At 53.0% G+C, this 20,129-nt stretch overlaps 8 protein-coding genes across 8 annotated transcripts; 4 read left to right on the top strand and 4 right to left on the bottom strand.

Moving 5' to 3' along the window:
• Positions 1-276: 276 nt before the first annotated feature.
• Positions 277-1,020, bottom strand: B0H18DRAFT_879935 (uncharacterized protein; the record flags this gene model as incomplete). Its single annotated transcript, XM_048040726.1, has 2 exons — positions 277-837; positions 892-1,020. 2 exons carry the CDS (start codon positions 1,018-1,020, stop codon positions 277-279), a joined length of 690 nt encoding a protein of 229 aa, XP_047891013.1.
• An 886-nt stretch (positions 1,021-1,906) lies between these two features.
• B0H18DRAFT_1121281 (uncharacterized protein) lies at positions 1,907-2,596 on the bottom strand (the record flags this gene model as incomplete). Its single annotated transcript, XM_048034306.1, has 2 exons — positions 1,907-2,377; positions 2,441-2,596. 2 exons carry the CDS (start codon positions 2,594-2,596, stop codon positions 1,907-1,909), a joined length of 627 nt encoding a protein of 208 aa, XP_047891012.1.
• A 2,679-nt stretch (positions 2,597-5,275) lies between these two features.
• B0H18DRAFT_1121280 (hexose transporter) lies at positions 5,276-7,485 on the top strand (the record flags this gene model as incomplete). Its single annotated transcript, XM_048034305.1, has 12 exons — positions 5,276-5,376; positions 5,426-5,446; positions 5,509-5,541; positions 5,598-5,724; positions 5,775-5,926; positions 5,977-6,008; positions 6,061-6,160; positions 6,219-6,484; positions 6,540-6,723; positions 6,772-6,984; positions 7,040-7,202; positions 7,261-7,485. The coding sequence occupies 12 exons, from the start codon at positions 5,276-5,278 to the stop codon at positions 7,483-7,485; spliced, it is 1,617 nt and encodes a 538-aa protein (XP_047891011.1).
• Positions 7,486-7,851: 366 nt separating this feature from the next.
• Positions 7,852-8,587, top strand: B0H18DRAFT_879944 (uncharacterized protein; the record flags this gene model as incomplete). Its single annotated transcript, XM_048040729.1, has 2 exons — positions 7,852-7,989; positions 8,048-8,587. The coding sequence occupies 2 exons, from the start codon at positions 7,852-7,854 to the stop codon at positions 8,585-8,587; spliced, it is 678 nt and encodes a 225-aa protein (XP_047891010.1).
• A 492-nt stretch (positions 8,588-9,079) lies between these two features.
• On the top strand, positions 9,080-9,836 carry B0H18DRAFT_879914 (uncharacterized protein; the record flags this gene model as incomplete). Its single annotated transcript, XM_048040724.1, has 2 exons — positions 9,080-9,220; positions 9,276-9,836. The coding sequence occupies 2 exons, from the start codon at positions 9,080-9,082 to the stop codon at positions 9,834-9,836; spliced, it is 702 nt and encodes a 233-aa protein (XP_047891009.1).
• An 876-nt stretch (positions 9,837-10,712) lies between these two features.
• B0H18DRAFT_1020355 (uncharacterized protein) lies at positions 10,713-12,028 on the bottom strand. The gene is made up of 3 exons (XM_048029480.1): positions 11,442-12,028; positions 11,101-11,375; positions 10,713-11,041 (listed from the first exon to the last, which is right to left on the bottom strand). The coding sequence occupies exons 1-3, from the start codon at positions 11,933-11,935 to the stop codon at positions 10,848-10,850; spliced, it is 963 nt and encodes a 320-aa protein (XP_047891008.1). The 5' UTR covers positions 11,936-12,028; the 3' UTR covers positions 10,713-10,847.
• Positions 12,029-15,208: 3,180 nt separating this feature from the next.
• Positions 15,209-17,243, bottom strand: B0H18DRAFT_879900 (GWT1-domain-containing protein; the record flags this gene model as incomplete). Its single annotated transcript, XM_048040722.1, has 8 exons — positions 15,209-15,355; positions 15,418-15,666; positions 15,719-16,035; positions 16,083-16,184; positions 16,232-16,364; positions 16,421-16,606; positions 16,658-17,095; positions 17,151-17,243. 8 exons carry the CDS (start codon positions 17,241-17,243, stop codon positions 15,209-15,211), a joined length of 1,665 nt encoding a protein of 554 aa, XP_047891007.1.
• Positions 17,244-18,183: 940 nt separating this feature from the next.
• On the top strand, positions 18,184-19,755 carry B0H18DRAFT_956546 (Clavaminate synthase-like protein; the record flags this gene model as incomplete). The annotated part of the gene is made up of 9 exons (XM_048042466.1): positions 18,184-18,247; positions 18,338-18,453; positions 18,511-18,636; positions 18,686-18,728; positions 18,776-18,887; positions 18,944-19,023; positions 19,258-19,361; positions 19,415-19,480; positions 19,504-19,755. The coding sequence occupies 9 exons, from the start codon at positions 18,184-18,186 to the stop codon at positions 19,753-19,755; spliced, it is 963 nt and encodes a 320-aa protein (XP_047891006.1).
• Positions 19,756-20,129: the final 374 nt, after the last annotated feature.

Below are 20,129 nucleotides of genomic sequence, written 5' to 3'. Positions count from 1 at the left end.
TCGTCGCTCTCCCTCGCTATCGTCGATGTTACTCTCTACTAGGTCTGCTCAGGCTGCGGGTGCTACAATACCCTGCTGTGTACATATGTACAGGCGTGACAATATCCACGAGCGTCATGCCTACGTCTACGACTACAGGTCGTCGAGCCCGTGTGCGGACCAAGTGCCGAGCGCCGCCCGTGAGAGAAGAGCCTTGTACGCCTTCTGTTCCTGTGCGCCGTGCTGCCTGGACGACGCACTGCGGCTGCGCCAGGTCAGCCCGAAGCATCCTGACAATCACAGGACCCCGACTAACCTAGATGTGCTGCGCCTTCCACCATACCCGATCCCCTCCCACTTCGCCTTCGACGCTGGGAAATCGGCGATGTACTCTCTGATTCTCGCCAGAGCAGCGTCCACGAAGCTCGCAGGCATCCACGCCGTCTTCGCCCTGATCATTTCCCCACGGCGGCGGGCGATGTCGAGCAGCTGGTCGATGTCGCGCACGTCGTCCCACTGCTTCGGGCGCATGTAGGGCTTCGGCGAGCCGCGGTGGTCCGTCCGCGCCTGCAGCTTCATCCACAGCAGGAGCATGAACGGCATCGCGGGCAGCCCGCCGAGCGTCTCGATGTACTTCTTGGGCACGTCGGGTATGTTCATGATGCCCGGCACGAGGAGGTCCACCTTGCACCGCGCGGCGTAGCGCGAGTATGCGGACCCGAGGCGGTACCAGAGCACCCTGTACGTCGCGTAGGGGTCCTTCGACGCCACGAGGTAGAACTGCGGGTCGGCCGCCACGAGGATGCGCTTCAGCTCCTCCTGCTGGTGCGCCGTCGTGAGGACGACGAGGTCCACGTCCTGCGTAAACAGAGTCGGCGTGCGCGGGTATGAACGGCGTGCGGCACGACGTACGTTTGCGGGGCGCGTCGTGCCGTAGAGCCCGCACGCCACGCCGCCGGTGAGGCAGCACGCGACGCCGTACCGCGCGAAGATGCGCTCCGCCTTCTTCGCGATGTCGTGCAGCTCCGCGGTCGTCACCATAGCTCACGCACAGTATCGGACGGTCGCGGCACAAGCACAGGCAGACCGGCTAAGCTTCACCCGCTAGTGGGAGGGCGAAGGCCCGTCACTACTGGTAGCGACTTTTTACCTTGTGCGTCGTCCTTCTGCCTTATCTCGCCCTATCCGACGTACCAGACGAAGGACGCAACGTGTAGCGAAATTTCGCCTTTGCGATGTGGAAGCCCGCGTTCATGAATTCTTCATGGACATTGGTTTGCCTACCTCGGCTGAGTGGAGGTGTCTTGGACGTCAACGCCTCGATAGTACTAGTATCCGCGACGTAAGATCCAGGCGCTCGCTCGCAGTGCTATCTTCATATCCTTTCCAGACATCCGAGTCGCACTTCACAGGGTCCAGGATGAGAAGGGCTTCCCATTGATGACAGGGAGCCTCAGCACCCGGTCCTTGGTCTGCGCTGTCACTTCGGAGGTAATCGGGGGAAGAGTCCTAGATAATGGCATGTCACTCACCTAACTTTGTAGCTTCGCGGGCGGCGAGATCTGTCGCGTCTCGTTCTGGGTCTACGTAGGTGTGACCCACTGGTAGGTCTCCGGGTAGTGATTGCCCCATTCGTGTATAGCATGTTCCCAAACCCAAGACTGGACTAGACCGATGTAAGCTAGGCTGTTACGGGGAGGCATGTATCGAAAGCAGGAAAACGAGGGTATAACTCTATCGTCTGGTATCCTCCGAAGTCCAAGATAACTACGTTATCTACGAAGGAGGTCAGCGCACGGCCCAGGTCAAAATCAAGGGTACACACCAGACAAATCAAGATGTGGAGGCAGGTACCGTGGCGACCTCACTTCAGAGCGCCGACCACCCTCCAGTTCGTTTCCGAGTCCGGGAAAACGTTAGAACTCGGTCATTCTACCCAGCGCCGCGAAGACAGCTGTGAGCGGCAGCCACTCCATAGCGCCTTCGTGCTCAGATCTCCGCCGCGACCTCGTATGACAGCCAAGAGTTCGCGGATGTCCTTGACGTCTTCGTCATGCTGCTTAGTCTTCATGTACGATTGGACAGACACGCGTCGGTCAGACCAGGTCTGGAGCTTCATGAACATGAGAACGGGGAGGGGCATCACGGGCAGACCGCGGAGCGTCTCGATGCGGTCCTTGGGAACCTCGGGGATGTTGAGCATGCCGGGGACGAGGACGTGGACTTCGCAGCCACGCTTGCGCTCCCCGGACTGGTGTGGAAGCTTGTAGCAGAGGGCCTTGTGCTTCGCGCGAGGATCCTTGGGCGTGATGAGGTAGAAGTCGGGGTCGGTTTCGGTCGCCATCTCCTTCAGCTGCTCCTGCTTGTGCGCCTCCGACGCCACGACCACGACGAGATCCTACAGCGTCCGGCCGGGTCAATTAGCATCTCGAGTCCTGACAAAGAAGGCAGATGGGCGCACGTAGGGGCGTCTCGGTACGCTCTGCAGGGCACATGCCAGGTCGCCCGTGAGACAGCACGCAAGGTCATGCTGTGCGAATATGTCCACGACCTTCTTTGCTAGGCTGCACAGTTCGTCGACGGAAACTGGCCGTGCTACTTTCGGCTTGTCTGACATGACATGACTCGCCCAGCGAGTTCCGAGTGGGGTAGATGCAGGAGCAATACTCGCTCCCGGTCTTCATATACGTCGCGGTGGCTACTTGCATAGCTTGGTCTCGGATCCTCGGCCACACGGCGTCATCGTTGGGTCGGTTCGGTTTGATTGATCATTTGATCGGAACGGTTTGGCTTGCTACAACCAGATCTCTACGTGCCGATCACCTTTCCTCCTTCTCTAGTATCTACGTGCATACTTGTTTTCTTCTCTTCACAGTCTAGGTATTCACACTCGAGTTACGGACGCACAGTTCACAGATATCAATCGCGATGGCCTGCCCTACGGATGGTCCTACGACGGTACGCCTCGCTGGCGCGGCTTGCATCAGATAGCAGCACCTCGAATGAGATATGAACAGAAGTCGATATAGAGACTTTGGATGGTTAGGCTGAGCTCAATTGACAGCGAGCTTCCGCAGGGGAACTGAGGTGAGTTCAATCTTCTTCCGCGATTGAACTTGTCCTCAATGATCGAAGGCATCTCGATAGTACCGGCCTCGCTGGCAGAACTTCCACAAAGGTTGGTATGTAACCGGGGCCTTGAATGCAACTGCCATCGTTCGCTGCTGAACCCTGCCGGCCCAGAAAATCGTCTCAGCCCTGTACCTCGACTGCTTTCCCAGTCGCACGGCAGCTTTTCCGTACGCAATCTCGCTCCTTGACGAACTGTCATGCGTCATGTCCGCTCAATGTCCAACGCACGCTTTGTGAGTCTACGCTCGCGCACAGTATCGCAGTGATTTCGAGTGCATATGCCGGCAGTAACTGCGTATTCGGCCTTCATCTCCGGGTAGCGCTGGTGTTTCAATGTCCTCCGGAGTACCTGGAAAAACGAATTAGTTCAGCTTCCGGATCTAGAACACTCTTGTGAAGTTCAACGCCATCAGTGGCGTTGCCAACTCTCGCGCTACTGTGTGAATTTCGCGCCAGAGAATGTTTTTAGGTAGGTGAGTCAATTGTCTACTGCTGCTGGCCGCTCTACGTTGACTGTTCTTGGTTTCACCATGACGGCTGCCCTGCACTATGATAGCACGCATGCTTCCTGGGTGATTGCAGTCTTGTCTCGAGACAAGTACGGTTATGCTTGTGCCGCAATTGGTAGGGCCTATGCGACTATGACGGGATGAAGCTTGACGACGGGCTCGTGCTGCCAGTGAAGGCATGCTTCACCCTTGAACGCCACCAAGACGTGAAAGTTGGATTGTTGCGCCTCAACGCTACTCCATTGTACCGACAGATCGACAACTATTGGTCGCCCGTACTCTAGTGCCACGGGAAGGCACCTTCCGCCTTCGCAAAGCGCAGATCGTCCAGATTAGAAGAACGTTCTCATCCTGCGTCCAGGCATTGGAACCTTCCGTGCATTCCCCGCTTATCTGCTGCTTATTCAAGCCCAATCTTATGTGCTTGTTCAAGATGGCTGGGTGTGGCTGGTGGTCCATTCACTCTGCCCATCGACTTGCTTCGTCGCATTCTTCTTTCATGCGTGAATGACACGATGCTTGTCCTGGTCTAAGGACCGGTGGCTCGGATCTGCCTTACATGATGTTTCCAGTTCTACACATTACCAGAACAGGCACAGACTAGCTGAACCTCGGATGTCAACAGTAAAGACGGCGTTGAACCCGACCTAGACAACTGTATGTGCCATTTATACCATCAAGCCTCTGTCCACGCGTCAAGCTGAAGACCCGACCTTTTCCCGATTCCGGCCGCTCTTTCTCGGATAACACTCGACTTTAAACGCGTCGAACTTCAATGAAGGTGAGTTTAGCCATCGTCGTACGAAGTGATCTTCAATTAGCGTTGCCTAGGTCGTTGAATCAGCGAGGTTAATCCCAGCGATCCTGACTGCTGGACTGGTCGTACCATCGACATAGTTCAGACACGCATTCGCGCGAAGATCGAACAGGTACAAGATGGCGGCTACCAGGTCACGTTGGCGTTTGTACACGTCCAATCGCCTCGCTGGCGTTGTTGTCTCCGTCATACTACTCACACTGGCTGGCGCGGTCGTGGTAACAGGAGCAACTCTCCATTCTTACCGCCTACGTGAACGTCCCGTTCCTCGGTAGGACACCTTCTTCCTGCGACTCTACATGAAGGCTTCCACTGTATACAACGGCAGGTCGTAGCCGCTGGTCCGGGGGCTGTGTCTAAGCCCGCACTGAGTGCAAGTGCTCAGAGAAGCTGCGGGTCTCTATCTGCCGCCGGCGTTCCGTATAACTTGTTTCCGAAGGTCACTTGCCCTCGGAAGACCCTGTAACTCTTGCATCACTACTGTAGGTTGGCGTTGTTTACTCTGCGTGAAATAACATGCAGGGGCACGCGCCAGTACTGGAACGAGTTTCAGTGTCGACTCGCAGCAAAACGCAATGCAGCAAGTTACTCCGTAAGCACTTCATAGCTGAGTTGCCTTTCTCCCAACCGTCTGACCAGTGCGAAGTCGCAGGCAATGCAAATGTGCCTGGTCCACGAGATCGAGGCGAAAGGTGCTTCTCGTGCAATGTCAATCCGGGAAATGTGGGGTGATCATGAGGCATTCGTTTCCTGGATGTTTGGACCACAGTGTATCACCTGTCCACTGAATCTGACCGTCTCAGTCGTTATTCTGAGGACGTCCTGCCAATATAAATCCATGCACTTCCTGGACGGGCGGGCTGGAGCTTTCACGTTCTCATTGAAAAATCCTCCTCTTGTTCACGACGAGCGCAAGCCAGCATGGCGGTCGGCGCAACGGTATCTGCGGAAGCGACTACAGGGTTGCGCACCTTCTCAACCCGAACAGGAAGTGGTACAACAATCGGCGGTGCGTGCTCTTTCATTTCGGTGTCTCCCCTTCTGCCGCCGGTGCTCATTCACTTCCCGTAGACTCATTACTCTGCATGCGTGGATCGTTCTCTTGTACGTCAATACAGCTATCCGGCTACGTTCTATCGTAACACAAACATTTTTCATAGCATCATCATCTCTTCTGCCAATGGATTCGACGGCAGTCTCATGAATAACTTTCAATCGCTGTGGCAATGGGAAGGCTACTTCAACAACCCGTCTGGGTCTCTCCTGGGCGCTCTTAGTGCTATGCAGGTCACTTCATTTCTCTTGACTCGAGGAAGAGTGATTGAAGGGAAATACAGAATATAGGCTCGCTTGCCGCATATCCATTCGCTCCGTACTTGTCTGATGGGATTGGACGCCGTGCAACGATATTTGTTGGTTCAATCATTACTCTCATCGGAGTCGCCATCCAGTCTGCCGCGCAGAATATTGGCATGTTCATCGGAGGACGGTACGTCGATCTTGATGTCGAGCAGAACGATGACTCACGACAGTGACCAGTTTCCTCATCGGGTTCGGTGTTTGCTTCGCTGGTGTGCCAAATCGCTGTCGCTTGGGATGCAAACTCACGAGATAGGTATATAGCTAATGCCGCGCCGATGCTGGTCACCGAAATCTCATATCCCACCTACCGTGCGCCTCTCACGTCTGTGTACAACTCGCTTTGGTACTCCGGGAACGTGATGTACGTCCCATTTGCCAAAGCTATAGCGTACAGTGACGTCAAGAACCCTGTCTCATAGCGCGTCGTGGACGACATATGGCACGGCTTACATCCCTAATGAATGGTCGTGGCGCATTCCGTCGATCATTCAGGGGATACCGTCAATTATTCAATTCTTCTTCGTTCTTCTGGCACCGGAGAGTCCTAGGTGGCTCATATCCAAGGGCAGAGAGGCAGAGGGCCTACAGGTCCTCGCTTACTACCATGCCGATGGTGACGATCAAGACCCGCTTGTGCAGTTCGAGTTCGAAGAGATCAGAGCCGCCATTGCGTTTGATCGTGAAGGTACGTCCACTGTCCCTATGAACTTATTATGTGCTTCAGCTCGATGTTACTTTAGTAAACAAGGACGTCGGCTGGCTCAGTCTCTTCAAGACTCCTGGAAACAGAAAGCGGCTTATCATTGCTGTCGCCATTGGATGGTTCTCCCAGTGGTCCGGTAATGGGCTTGTGTCATACTATCTCAATAAGGTATTCGACACTATCGGAATTACCAGTACCTCTACGCAACTGCTCATTACTGGGTGAGTATCAGAACGCATTCTGCTACGTGGATACTGATTCGTGTTTAGCATCCTCGCTATATGGAACCTCGTCATCTCAATCGGTGCCTCGTTCCTGGTCGACAGAGTCGGACGCCGACCCCTCTTCCTCTTGGCGACCGGGGGCAGTCTTGTATTCTTCATTCTGCAGACCATCTGCTCAGCGCAATACGCGCTCCACGAGCAGCCGGCTGCTGCGCACGCTGTCATCGCGTTCATATTCCTATACTACGGATTCTATGAGTGAGTTTCTTCTCCCATACGAGAAGCGCGCAACCATTGACATGCAATCCACCAGTCTTGCCTACACGCCTCTAATTGTAACCTATACCGTCGAGATTATGCCGAACTCGCTCCGGGCGAAGGGCCTCACCATATACAGTGTCGGCGTTTCGCTCGCATTGATCTTCAACCAATATGTCAATCCAGTCGCCCTACAGAGGCTTGCCTGGAAGTACTACGTGCGTCTATCGGTCGTCATGTATAACCATTCACGGTCTCATTGTCGACTCATCCCAGATCTTCTACTGCTGTTGGATCGCCTTCGAGTTCGTGTTCATCTACTTCCTGCTCGTGGAAACCAAGAACCGCACCCTGGAAGAAACCGCGGCCTTGTTCGATAACAAAGATCTGGCCAAGGAAGTCGCCGAGGCTATCGAGGGGCCTTTGCACGAGGGAGACCACAAAGGGTCCGTGTCCGAGAAGGCATCAGAAACAGCAATAGAGGAAGTCATTGCCGCCTGAGGACTTGACAGGCGTGGAGAATTGCTGCTCGTATCTAACGGGCTGCCAGAGCGAGTGAAAACGAGTCGTCCTTGCGCACGTGCGCTGCTAGCGTTCATGTAACTTCTCCATAAATGTAGTAGCATGGAGGGATGTGCGCGTCGTACGGAATCGGGTGAGCCACGAGGACAATGCGAGCAAGGTTTCTTCTCACCCTCAACAGCAGGTACACGAGGCTTTATCTCAATGACCCATTGGTGTGCTTCGAAGCGGCTGCTGAGCGGGTATTGTGGACTGAGCTACTATCGTCCCCCTTTGTAGTTTCGTACATTCGTACACCCTTGCTCCATCGACGCTGTACACATAACACGGCTAGCAGCAAACGCGATGGCTCCCCCTCCGACGTATGAAGAAATCTGCGATATCGCCAGTAAGGCTGTCACCATATTCAAAGATCAGGGCTATGAGTGCTGCCTGTTCGGAAGCACAGCCTGTGCACTGTTTGGCACGACGAGATGTCCCAACGTACGCGCAGATTCACTTCCTATGACTCGATGTTGTTTGATCACAGTCATGATCATAGGATGTGGATCTCGTTGTTCTCGCGCCTGATGAGAACACCGAATACTTGAAGCAGCTCCTGGTGGACAATGACGATGATGGACGGTTCTTCCTCGTACCCTCGAGAAATCGTCGCGCAAATTACGAGGTGCTATGGTACCAGCTACCATCCACCCGCCGCGGTGCGGAGCGTCAGTGCAAGGTAGACATCCTGATCCCAGGCGATCTGAACATCCCGGACATCCCCAAAGGACAGGTCAAGCGCAAAAACTACCTTCCCGTAATGCCACTGCTCCCCCTGTTGCTGTTGAAGCTGCAGGGATGGACGGATCATCGCGACTCCAACCGGCGGGACTTCCGGGAGAAGCAACATGTCGATGTCGAGGACATTGACGAGCTCCTGTCGATTGCCTGCGGTACACACACACATGTCAGCAGCAACAGCCTCAGCTGGCTGCCCGCGGACTTCGTCCAGGACGCCCAGGGGCGTATCTACGAATACGTGGACGAGTTCCCGCACTCAGCCTTGGAATGGCAGACTCTCGGTTTCGAATCATACTAAGTCTGGATTCATCGCCGACTCCAGGTGCGAGTAGAGTGCTCTGTCGAGAGACATCCCTGCTGATAATCTCGTCCTTTAGCGTGATCCGAGTCGGCTCGCTATATACAGGGTCGTAGAGCATCGCAAGATAGATGTTGATGTGGTCCAACTTGAAATCCCCCGATTGTCTTGAATATGCGCTGTGATCATTAGCACTATGTTCCACGCTGTTGTCATAGCTTCTGAAGACATTACGCTCAGCTGTACTGAGTTGCAATACACTTGAACACGTACCGGAACGGTTTCGCCCTGAAGTAACTGTATCGACTTGTGCTATGATGACATAAGCCGACTGTCAATTAGGTTCAGCCACCTGGATTGACAACGTGAACTGAACGTGAACGTTTGAACTCTAACGCACTCAGACAAGGCTCTAGCGAGTGGTACCACAGCGACCACGTAGCCATTACTACTAACGTCGCCAACAGTTCTTAACGAGTAGAAGCTCGAAAGATGAAGTCCCGCCCGCCAACATACCCAGAAATCTGCGCCGTTTCCCGCGAGGCAGTATCAATATACACGAGACATGGATATTCATGTTGCCTCTTCGGAAGCACCGCATGCGCGTTGTATGGAACAACCAGAACACCGAACGTAAGCTCATGCTGCCTCCGTTGTGCGTGACTGAGGTGCTCCACGTCGATCGTAGGACGTGGATCTCGTCGTGTTCGTAGACGAACTAGATACAGAACGCCTGAAGAGGCTGCTGCCCCAGGCGAACTCATCATTCTATCTCGTCGACGCCAAGGACCCCGCAGCTACATACAAGGTCCTCTGGTACAAACTACCTCGCATCAGAGGCGAGGCCGAGCGTCGCTGCAAGGTCGACATCCTCATCCCGGGTCTCGTCACGACCCTGAATATCCCACCTGTCCCTCCAGCCTACATCGAAAGTCGGGATGGCATCCCCGTCTTACCAATTCTGCCTTTGCTCCTGTTGAAACTACAGGGCTGGGACGACCATCGGAATCATACCGAAGGGTACATGCGTGCGAAACAGGGATCGGACGTCAAGGACATCCGAGAGCTTCTGGATATCGCTCGTCGTGTGGGCGCAGAGCTCAGGAACGAGAACGTGCAATGGTTGCCTTACGAGCACATACGGAAGGCCCAGGACCGCCTCTTTGAATATACTAGGCGCTTTCCTAAGACGGGGCCGTTTTGGGAGAGCATGGGCTTCGCTTGCTACACAGCGCTGCAAGGTTCTTGACGAGGTACGAGTCTCACGACAGTTTGTGCGCTGTGGCATATCAAGCTCATTGTTCAGCACAGCGGTAGGGTGTTCTCTCCGCAACAAGTTTGCATCGGACATTGTCGTGTATGACAGGGTCGTGGGATTTGGATCAATGTATTCCATGAGTGCTGTACGTGGCATGCAGGCTTTTATGCTTCAGAGACGCTCGAAGCCACAAGAACTCACTAGATGGGACTACAAGAGTATGTGGCCCGGCGTAACGCTTGTCAGTTCTTTATTGATGTCGCAGAACTTGAAGCGACGATTCGACGACAATACGGGCTAACACGGGTCGCTTTCAGGTCTTGACGCGGCTACACAGCAAAGTCAATTCGTCACCTCAAGTTCGATGATGCTGTTCAATCGATCCTAGTAGCCTGTGCCTCACAGTTATCGTTCGATGGATCTCATCGCCTCTGGGTAACATACATGAAGACAAATCCGAAGACGACATCAGTACCATCGAACTCCCGCGAGTCGAAGATAAAAGTGGACCCGGTTGAGCCTGTGACGTGGCGTCAGGAGACGTAGCATCCTCTGCTGATGCATGCTCCTTAACTACAAGTTCTTTGTGAAGGCAGCTCACTACGAGCGAAGCTCTGGATCATGCCAGTGCCTCCGGATGTCACCAATGTGACCGATTCGGCTCTAGAACATCTGTCCGTTGTATTCTGCTCAGGCTACCCCACCATGTGCGTGGCGAAGTCGATGAATAGTGCGATGCATGTCTAGGACGCGGTAGCGCTGTCCGCTATCCACGGTGCTCATAGTGGATCCTCAGGCTGTTCTGTTTGTCGGTCAGTCCTTACAGTACTGGTCATATCACTTATCAGACGTGGAGTCGTCATTGTTAGCTCGTAATCCCATGCTGGCAGTGATTATGCCCTATGTGTGCCCGATCCCCGTTCATTCTGGCAAGACCGGGGCTAATCATGTATAGTGACACATAGCACCCGGTTTGCGGATTACACACAACCATGAATCCCTTTACACATTGAGTGGTCTCTCCAGCCCGGCGGCGTCCCACCTTCTCAACAACTCCTGTCGAGTGAAGTCGACTTTTTGCTCCCATGCCTCGACTTCGTACGCGTAGCATATTTCAGCGATTTGGCGGTCATTTGGATTGGTTATGCGCGACAGTTGGTGAACACTGATCAATTGGGAACCGAAGCCCGTTGTGCCTGTACAAAGACTGATGAGCATTCGGGGTTACGATACTAGGTACAGAAGGAGGGTTCACTTGGTTTCCAGATTGCTGCAATGTGAGATGCGGTCTCCCACAGTTCTTTACAAGGGAGCTCGACTTCTCTAAGTGCCAGCTTGCCGAATTCGAATGTTGCCGCGCTGTCTACAGCGTGCGCATCAGCCACCGGGCAATGGTGAATCATCACAGCGGCCTCAAAGTCGATGATACCGGCACTTCCGTCGCTCTTCTTGCGAATGTTGCCTGGCACTAAGTCATTGTGTTGTATTCCTCTTCTATGTAGTTCGAGAATGGCAGACATCAAATAAATTCTGTCATGAACAGCACCTTCCGAATGAGATCTGTCTTGCGAACCATCAAAGCATGGTTCAACGCACCTGAATGTCTCGTCCTCGTGTGCCGACTTGTCACGAGTCAGAGGTTCCCCGAACTCTTCAAGGACTAAACAGGTAGCTAGCTCGCCGCCTAGTTCTCCCTCGAACAGTCCATAGCAACGGGGTATAATATCCCCTTGAAGTTCCTCCAGTACGTCGTAGACTTCCTTCTCATGATGCAGTGCCGCTCGCGGTCGCTTGCCGCCGTAAATCACTTTGCAGATGACGGTCCTACAATTAACGCCTTCTCCGTTGTCGGCTGTGACTTGCATGAGGACACGACAGACCGTGCGTGTACGCTCGCCTGTTGCCCAGTCGACCAACTGCACGCCACTGTTAGGCACACTGGCATTGGTTGACTCTAGAAGTGCCGAGACTTGAAGAGTACGGCGGTCGTGGCCGTTGACATTCTGGAGCGTGTTGAAGTCGGAAATGGAGGGAATGAATAGATCGGGAGGGGCGCGGCGGGACTTCCACCTCTCCGATAGCAAAGGCATGGCTGAACGATATGGCGAATAGGCTCGAAGTGACTCTGAAACGGACAGGGCAAGCGAAGGATAGTGGCTGATGGTAGTGTCAGCCTGAGGGAGACAGTCGCAATAAATAGTGCCGATGTACCTTGGTTTAACTGCCAGTGCGTCTTTCTGTGATGCGTGCGTGGCACTTTCCGGCTACTTTCCGCCTCGGGTGCACGCAACGTGAGACAATAATCGTGAATTTATTGTAGTACACATAATCATTTGTTGGAGCAGCGAGACTCCGCGGATTCGAAACATGATCATGCGGTAGCCAGTGTGTGCAGCCATGTGCGATTGATCTATATCTTGAGTAGTTGCTTTTGTATGCTACCGCCCCGCGCACCTCGGCAGCCCTATCGAACGTGTGTCGTCTCCTGGCGGGCGGGAGTCCATTATCCCGTATTTAGTAGGCCCAAGGACGAATACATTACGCTCGTGTACCAGTTACTGTACATACCACTACTACTAACGACGTCGACTCAGACAGCATGACCCTAAGGCTCCTACTTCTCTGTCCCACTGTACAACCCCTCACTCTCGCTTCGGTGACGAGCTTATGCTCAGCCTGATGATCCTAACAGAACACACACATGTACTTACCTTTAGAGATAGAGAATCTGTCTACATAGGGCCCGGCCTCGCGGACAATAAAGAGATTCAAAAATCAATGATTCTGATTCTGATACATATGATGTTCCCCCGGGCCAATTGTCATTGGACGAGGTTGGGAACATCATATGTTCCAGGACTGATGAAACTCAAGTTGTGACAATTGTACCAGATAATAGTGCTCAACTGTATTGCCAATTGTCCACCTCATCAAGGCTGTGCAACACAAGGCTATATAGCTGACCTTGAGCTGGCACAACCTCAGCATCAGACCCAACAGGCATTCACTCCTAGTAGTACTTCAGGCTACTACTCCAAGACTCAAGTCATAGCACTCAAGTGCTCAATCCCTATGTCACAACAGCAAAAGACTAAAAGGAAGTCCAAAACTAGTACTCCTGACATGGCTAGCCATCATAATGATGAAGCTCAAATGTCTCAAGTGCCACTTACACCATTGCAAAACAAATCTACAGTGGTTCTTCCTGGCAGTCCAACGCCAAGACCAAAGTCCAAGCCACCTCAAGCTACTTCATCAGCTAAGATGCCAGAATCACCCACAAAATCTCATCTTGGACATTTAACTCAAGATAGTCAACTTCGTCAGACAGTCCTGGCAGCAGGAGGTCCATATGAGCATACTGTTCACCTAGGGGTAAGTGTATGGAAGACTCGCATCATAATATGAATATGATATTGAGGTATCTCATGGACATGTAGGGAGATAAGCCCTGGCCAGTGCCCAGGGACTTCATATCACTCAAAGAAGAATTTTTGAACAACCTCCATGATGTCATGAAAGTGTCTCTACCTGGCATTCCTTTACCATATGGTGCAGGAAAGCTGCAAGGGATGAAACAGATGAGTCAAGCTGAGATTCAACTTGAAGATTCAGACGATGCACTGGCAAAAATTGTCTACCTACCACGGCTTGTTTCACAATTGCAAGATAATCCCTTTGTCAAGGCCAGCCAGCAAATTCTATTCGATCAGCCTGATCACCATCCATGGGGGCTACTCAATGCAGGCCGCATTCATCCTGCCCACACAGCAACTGACCTGCCACAAGTCATATTCTCTGAAGTCGACATAGTGACTTGGTCACAGGAAACAATATTTGAGGCAGCTATGGCTGCAATTCGTGCACTTATGGGGACACAAGATATTCAACATGCACATGACATGCCAGATCATAACTATCAGCAAATCTTTCCATATATCTCTTCAGCGCCATCTGGACCTGTGATCGCAGACAAGATCCTAGTGTTGGCACATGAAGAGATTGAAGAGGATGGGAAAATGGTAATGTACCCCAAGGCTGGCCTCACTATAGAGATCAAGACACCATCTGCATTGGGACATAATCCAAAGCAAGGCAAAGGCATATCTCATCTTCTTGCTCCATTGCAAGCATTGCCTGAGACCATGGATGTCATAATCCCTGAGGGCACTGCCATACAGTTTGTCTGGCCTACAACATTACCACACAATGATACACCATCACGCATCCTTGTTCAGGTCTGCAATAACATCTGTCATTGACTGAGTGTTGTATTAACCTAACAATTCAGGTATGGACACAAATGGTGTATAACAGAACACAGTTGGCAATACTGTCATCAGCAGAGTACACAATATTTTTTGCCCGAGGAGATACAAGCCAAACCCAGGACACACTATATATGTCACCAACATATTCAACTAAATGTTGTCCAATCTTGGCTGTGTTTTGCTGGTTTGCAGTGGCTGTTGGCAAGATACCATTCTCAAGTCTGCATCTACCCAAGCCCTCGTGCAAATGGTGGGACAAGGTCCAAAAAATAGATGTAAATGGCATCAATCCAAGGTAAGCAGTAATGCCAAAGTCATTTGAAATTCCTCTCAATGACTATCATGTGGCATATGCAGAACTTACTACACTGAGTATCCTGGTGTTCAAGAACCAACACAGTCAGTACATCACAGTGGCTACTACTTGAGAACCCGACAGAACAGCACTACCAGTGTATCATCTCTCTCAGTATGACCAATAGTATGTGCCAGTATACTTGTGCATCAGTTGTACAGAAGCTGATCACCACTAGCCTACAGTGTCATACACATGTGCTGTGAAATTGTGTTTTAACTTTGTACCCCAAGTGCAATTGAAACTCCAATGATACTTCTTTTGGGGCTGGCAGCTATCACTGCTCCCACCTTCACAGGTGACCGAAATGAAACAGTCCAGGGTTAAAGGGTACGTCATCCATGTAAGTGAGAGCACATCAGGAAACACAGGCTTAATCCGGTGTTTCATTCTTAACCCTGTTCCTGACGGATCACGGACACTTTGATATCGATATCGGATCGCGAGTTCTTGGAAAGGTCGGTCAGCGTCGTGAACTTGAGACGCATCCATGAAAAAAAGACGTGTCATGCGTACGAAGTTGAGTGCGAACAGAGAACACCGTCCAATCAACGATCATTCACGCACGTAGAACCCTAGGTCCCTACCAAGATTGAAGCACACGAGAGCAACCAAATACGACGCTCAGTTTCAGGTTACATCGGACGACGTGAACCTGGAACACTGACCTTCATACCCGTTTGACTCTCAGATGAGCGATCCGTCCACCACCACCCATCGTCCACAAAGCACGAGTTTCAAAAGTGCCAAAGCCGTCTATTCCTGAATACCCACGCGACACCGCAGATAGCGAGCGCATACGCAGAGAGCACTGCCATCGCCACCGCGTCCGACGCGTACATCGTCTTCATCGACAGATTCACTACGCCGGTGGCGAGATTGGCCTGCGCGCAACACACCCACGTCAGCACACCGGGTCCCGAACCAGTTCGTATCGTACACGCACCAGTAGAAACAGTGCCAGCCCGTTCTTGTTGATCGCGTCAAGCAGCGCCGGCGCGCTCCCCTCGACCGTGTGCCCATGCCTGTCGTCCTTCTTGAGCATCACGGGATCGTGCTGCACCTTGAGCTTCGAGTACGGCGAGTACGTCGACTTGGAGAGGGGCGACGCGAAGAACGCGAGGTCGAGGCACATGTAGCCGAGGATGAAGCTCACGTTGTACGCCGCGATCCAGAGGATGTACTGCAGGTTCACCTGCGGAGACGGTGAGCGGGATACCGTGGCGTCAGACACGAGGTGCGCTTACCAATCTTCGGGAGACACCGTTGCCGATGCCGAGCAGCTTGCTCCCGCCGAGGAGGGCCCACCACAGGACGGCGTACGAGCACAGCTCGATCGCCGTCTTGTCGTTCTCGCGCCGCTCCACGGCCGTTGTAGTCGTCTGGCCGGGTCTCCGTGGGCCCGTGCTGTCATCGCTCTCGGAGTCGCTGTCGTGCGTGTGCGCAGACCGGCGAGGCGAGGGCGCTCTGGCGAGTTCTTGCTGGCGCTTGCGGAAGTAGGACGGCGTGGGCGGGAGCAGCAGCGTCCCCGTTGAGAGCCCGAGCAAGTGAACAGCAAGATACCCTGATTCGGAGTCAGCACGGTAGAGTATGTCCAGGGGAGACCCGCACCAGATAGGGAGACGATGCCCTCTTTGTTCTCGCTGATTAGGCCGGTGCGCGGCGCGTTGAGAACATAGTCCGTTAGGCCGTGGCTCAAAACGAGTTGTTGCACTGGCTTTTGGTCAGTGAATGAAAGTTGCTAGCCCGTGCGGACGTACAGAGCGCGACTGAGACGCCTAGAAGCGAGATCGGCAAGCGGACCATCACCGGGTGCAAAAGGACTTCAAGGATAGGTATGGAGGCAAGCGTGATGAAGAAGTTCCAATGGGTCCCATATTCTGTCTGATGCTCCTAGGACGGACCGTTATGGTCGCCCTACAGCGGCAGCTATGGACAAGCTCACGTACGGGGTACTCTACGCCCTTGACGGACAACGTCCGCACGAAGCCCAGCACGAAGATGGGCAGGCACTTGCGGGCCGTCGTGACCATCTTTGGGAAGAGCGGCTGGGTGAGATACGCAGGGTTCTTGATCAGAGGTACGGCGGATATAATGCCCTGCGAGAAGATGAACGACCCTACGCCGATGTCCATCTGAACGACATGAGCACGCCTGGCACATATACCGAGAAAGGCACCACTCACCAGCGACACACCATACGTCTCGCACTTCGCGAGCATCCTCGGAAACACGCGAAAATCGACAGCGAGGATGGCTAGGAACGTCAACAGCAGCATGTGCGCACGATACGTTGTCAGAGCCGGCAGTCGTGGTATGAGGGCGCTGGTAGATGGCGAATTGCCGCCAGAGGGATCTGGAGTGCGAGGTCTGCCTCGGTAAGGCGAAGTCGAGGGGCTTGATTGCAGAGTGGATGGTAGCGGGATACCAGTCTCGCGGCGCGGTATGAGTAGCAGCAGCGTAGTCGGAAGAAGCAGCATGATATTGAGAATTACAGGAGCTTTCGCGTAAAGGGTTATCGAGAGAAGGAGCGGAAGGACGAGCGTGAGCATTTCCAAAGCAAAATGCTCGGACCTGTTGGGGGGCAGACGCGTCCGGAGCGCAGAGTACAATGCAATAGAGGACTTTAGAGATTGCAATCAGTTGTATGTCGCGATTACAGAACACATCGAGACTCACGAGTGCAGCCAGAGAGATCATGTTAATGTGTCCGATGCTGGACCCTGTCATGCCAGATACGAAGGCCTCTTTCGACGTCTTGTAGTCGGTCATAGCGTTCAATTTTGAGGCGAGTCGTTTATGCACACCCTCAGGCCTCCAGACGCAGCTTGATTGAGAGAGGTAGTCGAACACGGTCGTAATGCAGTTTTGCGTACTAGCCCCCCGGATGCGTAGTGTCGGACGACTGAAACGCAGAACCTTCCTATCAAAGAGCTAGACAGACATGTAGAACAGCTGTGAGTGATCTAAGCCAGACAGACAAGTAGAATGGTATCGGGACGGGACTAACAACATGCTACCACCCGCCGCGGCGAGAACGACGCGACACAACCGCGGTCACGTGGAGAAATATACCGGTAAGTAACCGAAGTCGCACGGGCGCTTGCTGGACTATGGCCCTTGAGCGCTTGAGCTCATCTCCATCATCTACAAGTGTTACTGCACCAGCCATGCTTGAGTCTTGCGACATGTACAGGCATTGATATCGACAGATCAACCCGAATATCTGCTGGAGCTACAAAGGAGCTTACTTGAGAGCCCATTCATAACTGTTAATCCGGCGTGTCATCTCAGCGCTCGAATCGATTGTAAGGCCCATCTTACGACCTATTAGATGTGCACGCTCACTTCGAATGACACTTAAGGTACGAGCTTCTTCGGACAAACTCCAACGTCGAGAAGAACATGGAACTCAAGTCTCGTAAGGCGGTTCTCCAGGGACCAGCTCGACGCAGCGCACGCCCCAGTTGCCGTCACGGGATCACTAGGTGCTCATCGTATCCCGGAATTGCGTGTGTCGATAGGGCGAGGAAGACGCGTCATATCCTATGATATCTGCAGAGTTCTTGGACCGGTGCGCACTCTCAGACCCGGGAGCACGACAGGCTCATGTGGAAGCACGGAAGCGCTTGGACTCGGCAGAACGAGTTTTATAGCGTTGTGGGAGTATGGATAACGACCAGGAATTAGCCTCGTCTGAACCGCGACCACGATGCCTAGCGTAGTCCTTCCACCTATTGCTCATTATGTTCCGGCCTCACCGACCAAGGAACCCTGTAAGTCTCCAAGGCTTTGCTCGAAGAACGATGTACACTGATCGCACCGATACACTTTCCCAGTGGACTATGCAGACTTGACTGTTATAGATTTATCGAAGGCAGACACCTATGAAGGGCGTGTTGAGCTTGCAGCCCAACTCCGGGACGCGATGCACACACATGGCTTCTTCTACGTGATCAACCATGGACTCACTCAAGCTGAGGTGCGTGTCTGACGCGACGATGCGCATTTGGATGATCTAACCTCTACAATATCTCAGAACGAACGTATCTTCGACATCGCCGATGTACCCTTCTCGGCAGTATCGGACGAGGAAAAGAAGGCCTACGTCGCCAAGATCAAGGAAACGGGCTCGTGGCAGGGATACAAACTCAAGCAATATTGGGTAATGCTTGTCCATCATAACTCAGGATGAGAGCTGACTGTTGTATTAGCACATCAACGCTGGAGTTCATGATCAAATTGAGCATTACAACAGTGAGTGTACCTCTTCTTCGTCCTTCGCGTATGCTGAATGCGTACAGTCAACAACGACGTCACGAGGAGGCAGCACCCGCAAGCGGTGCGACCTTTGATCCCTGAAATAGAGGCGTTTGTGAAGTTCAACCACTTCAACATCTTACATCCCCTCCTTCGGTACGGCTGATAACATATTATTGTTGTGGAATCCTGGCTTGAGTCGCGCTAATCAGGCTGTTCGCGCTCGGACTGGAGCTCCCCGAAGAAACATTCGTCAACGTTCACAAATTCAAACCGGCGAGTGAAACGTTTGGTGAGCGGCGCATCCATTTGGCGTTTCCACGTTGATATTGATGCCCGAAACAGTCCGCTTCATGAAGTAGTAGGTGACATCGCATACGCGTTCTTGCCAATTGTCTTAGATACCTCATTAGCTACCCAAGATCGGAAGATGAAGAGACAAGACTAACAACGTGTGGCTGAAGGGTCACACAGGTACACTTCTTTTCTCGCGTGTCATCCCCTTGGTCTGACAATATCTACTCAGACTTCGGGAGTGTCAGCATCCTGTGGAGTCAGCCCGTCGCTTCCCTACAAATCATGTATCCCGACGGCAGTTGGCGGAACATCAAGCACATAGACAACGCCCTGGTGAGACCCAATCCGTACGCTTCAAATATTAACTCATCCGCGGTGCACTCCAGGTGGTCAACGCGGGCGACGCCTTGGAGTTCCTCTCCGGCGGCTTCTACAAGGGCACCATCCATCGTGTAATTCAGCCCCTAGCGACCAGCGGGGCTACACCCGTCTCGGCATCTTCTACTTCGCACTGCCTGACGATGACACCAAGCTCGTGCCGTTCGCGGAGAGCCCGGTCCTGCAGAGGGTCGGCATACAGCGGCGCTGGGCGGACGCCGACGCGCCTACCTCGCGGGAGTGGGACGGAGAGAGGACGCGTGCGTACGGACAGTCCGAGCTGAAGGTCAGGGAGAAGGGCGTCGAGGAAGAGATCATTAACGGCGTCGTGGTGAAGCACTGGAATTAGACATCACCCGCGGCGGAGCACGGTAAGTTCGTACTTCTCTTCTCTGCCATAATCCGTCATCTCACTCGGCCCACCTCCAGATCTCCAGTGAATTGTATGGTGGCATGCGGTGATGATGCGGCGGCGACAACTTGAACTTGAAGACAATTTAATGATTGACTGATGACATACTTACATAAGCCGACACTGTGAACCATCCCGATCAAATCTAGCAGATGCGGCTCTTCTGTCGTCCTCCACATCCATCGACTTACTCTACGTATCATTGAGTGCACGGGCATCTACATCAACATGGACACTTCCGAGTCAGAATTGCAGTACCGAAGTCTAAGGTCTGCGACTCAATGTGTTTCGATATGTTGCTTTCAGCTAAC

Source organism: Fomitopsis serialis, assembly GCF_022376445.1.
Source record: "Fomitopsis serialis strain Sig1Antser10 chromosome Unknown B0H18scaffold_58, whole genome shotgun sequence".
Lineage (NCBI taxonomy): Eukaryota > Fungi > Basidiomycota > Agaricomycetes > Polyporales > Fomitopsidaceae > Fomitopsis > Fomitopsis serialis.
This window is presented reverse-complemented; position numbering and strand designations above follow the sequence as displayed.

Excerpts from the sequence above, each read along its gene's own strand:
- B0H18DRAFT_1020355 (XM_048029480.1), bottom strand. The coding sequence starts at position 11,935 with ATGCCTTTGCTATCGGAGAGGTGGAAGTCCCGCCGCGCCCCTCCCGAT. Across the intron at positions 11,376-11,441 it reads CACGAGGACGAGACATTCAG|AATTTATTTGATGTCTGCCA; the intron begins GTGCGTTGAACC and ends TGTTCATGACAG. Across the intron at positions 11,042-11,100 it reads TGCAGCAATCTGGAAACCAA|GCACAACGGGCTTCGGTTCC; the intron begins GTGAACCCTCCT and ends GTCTTTGTACAG.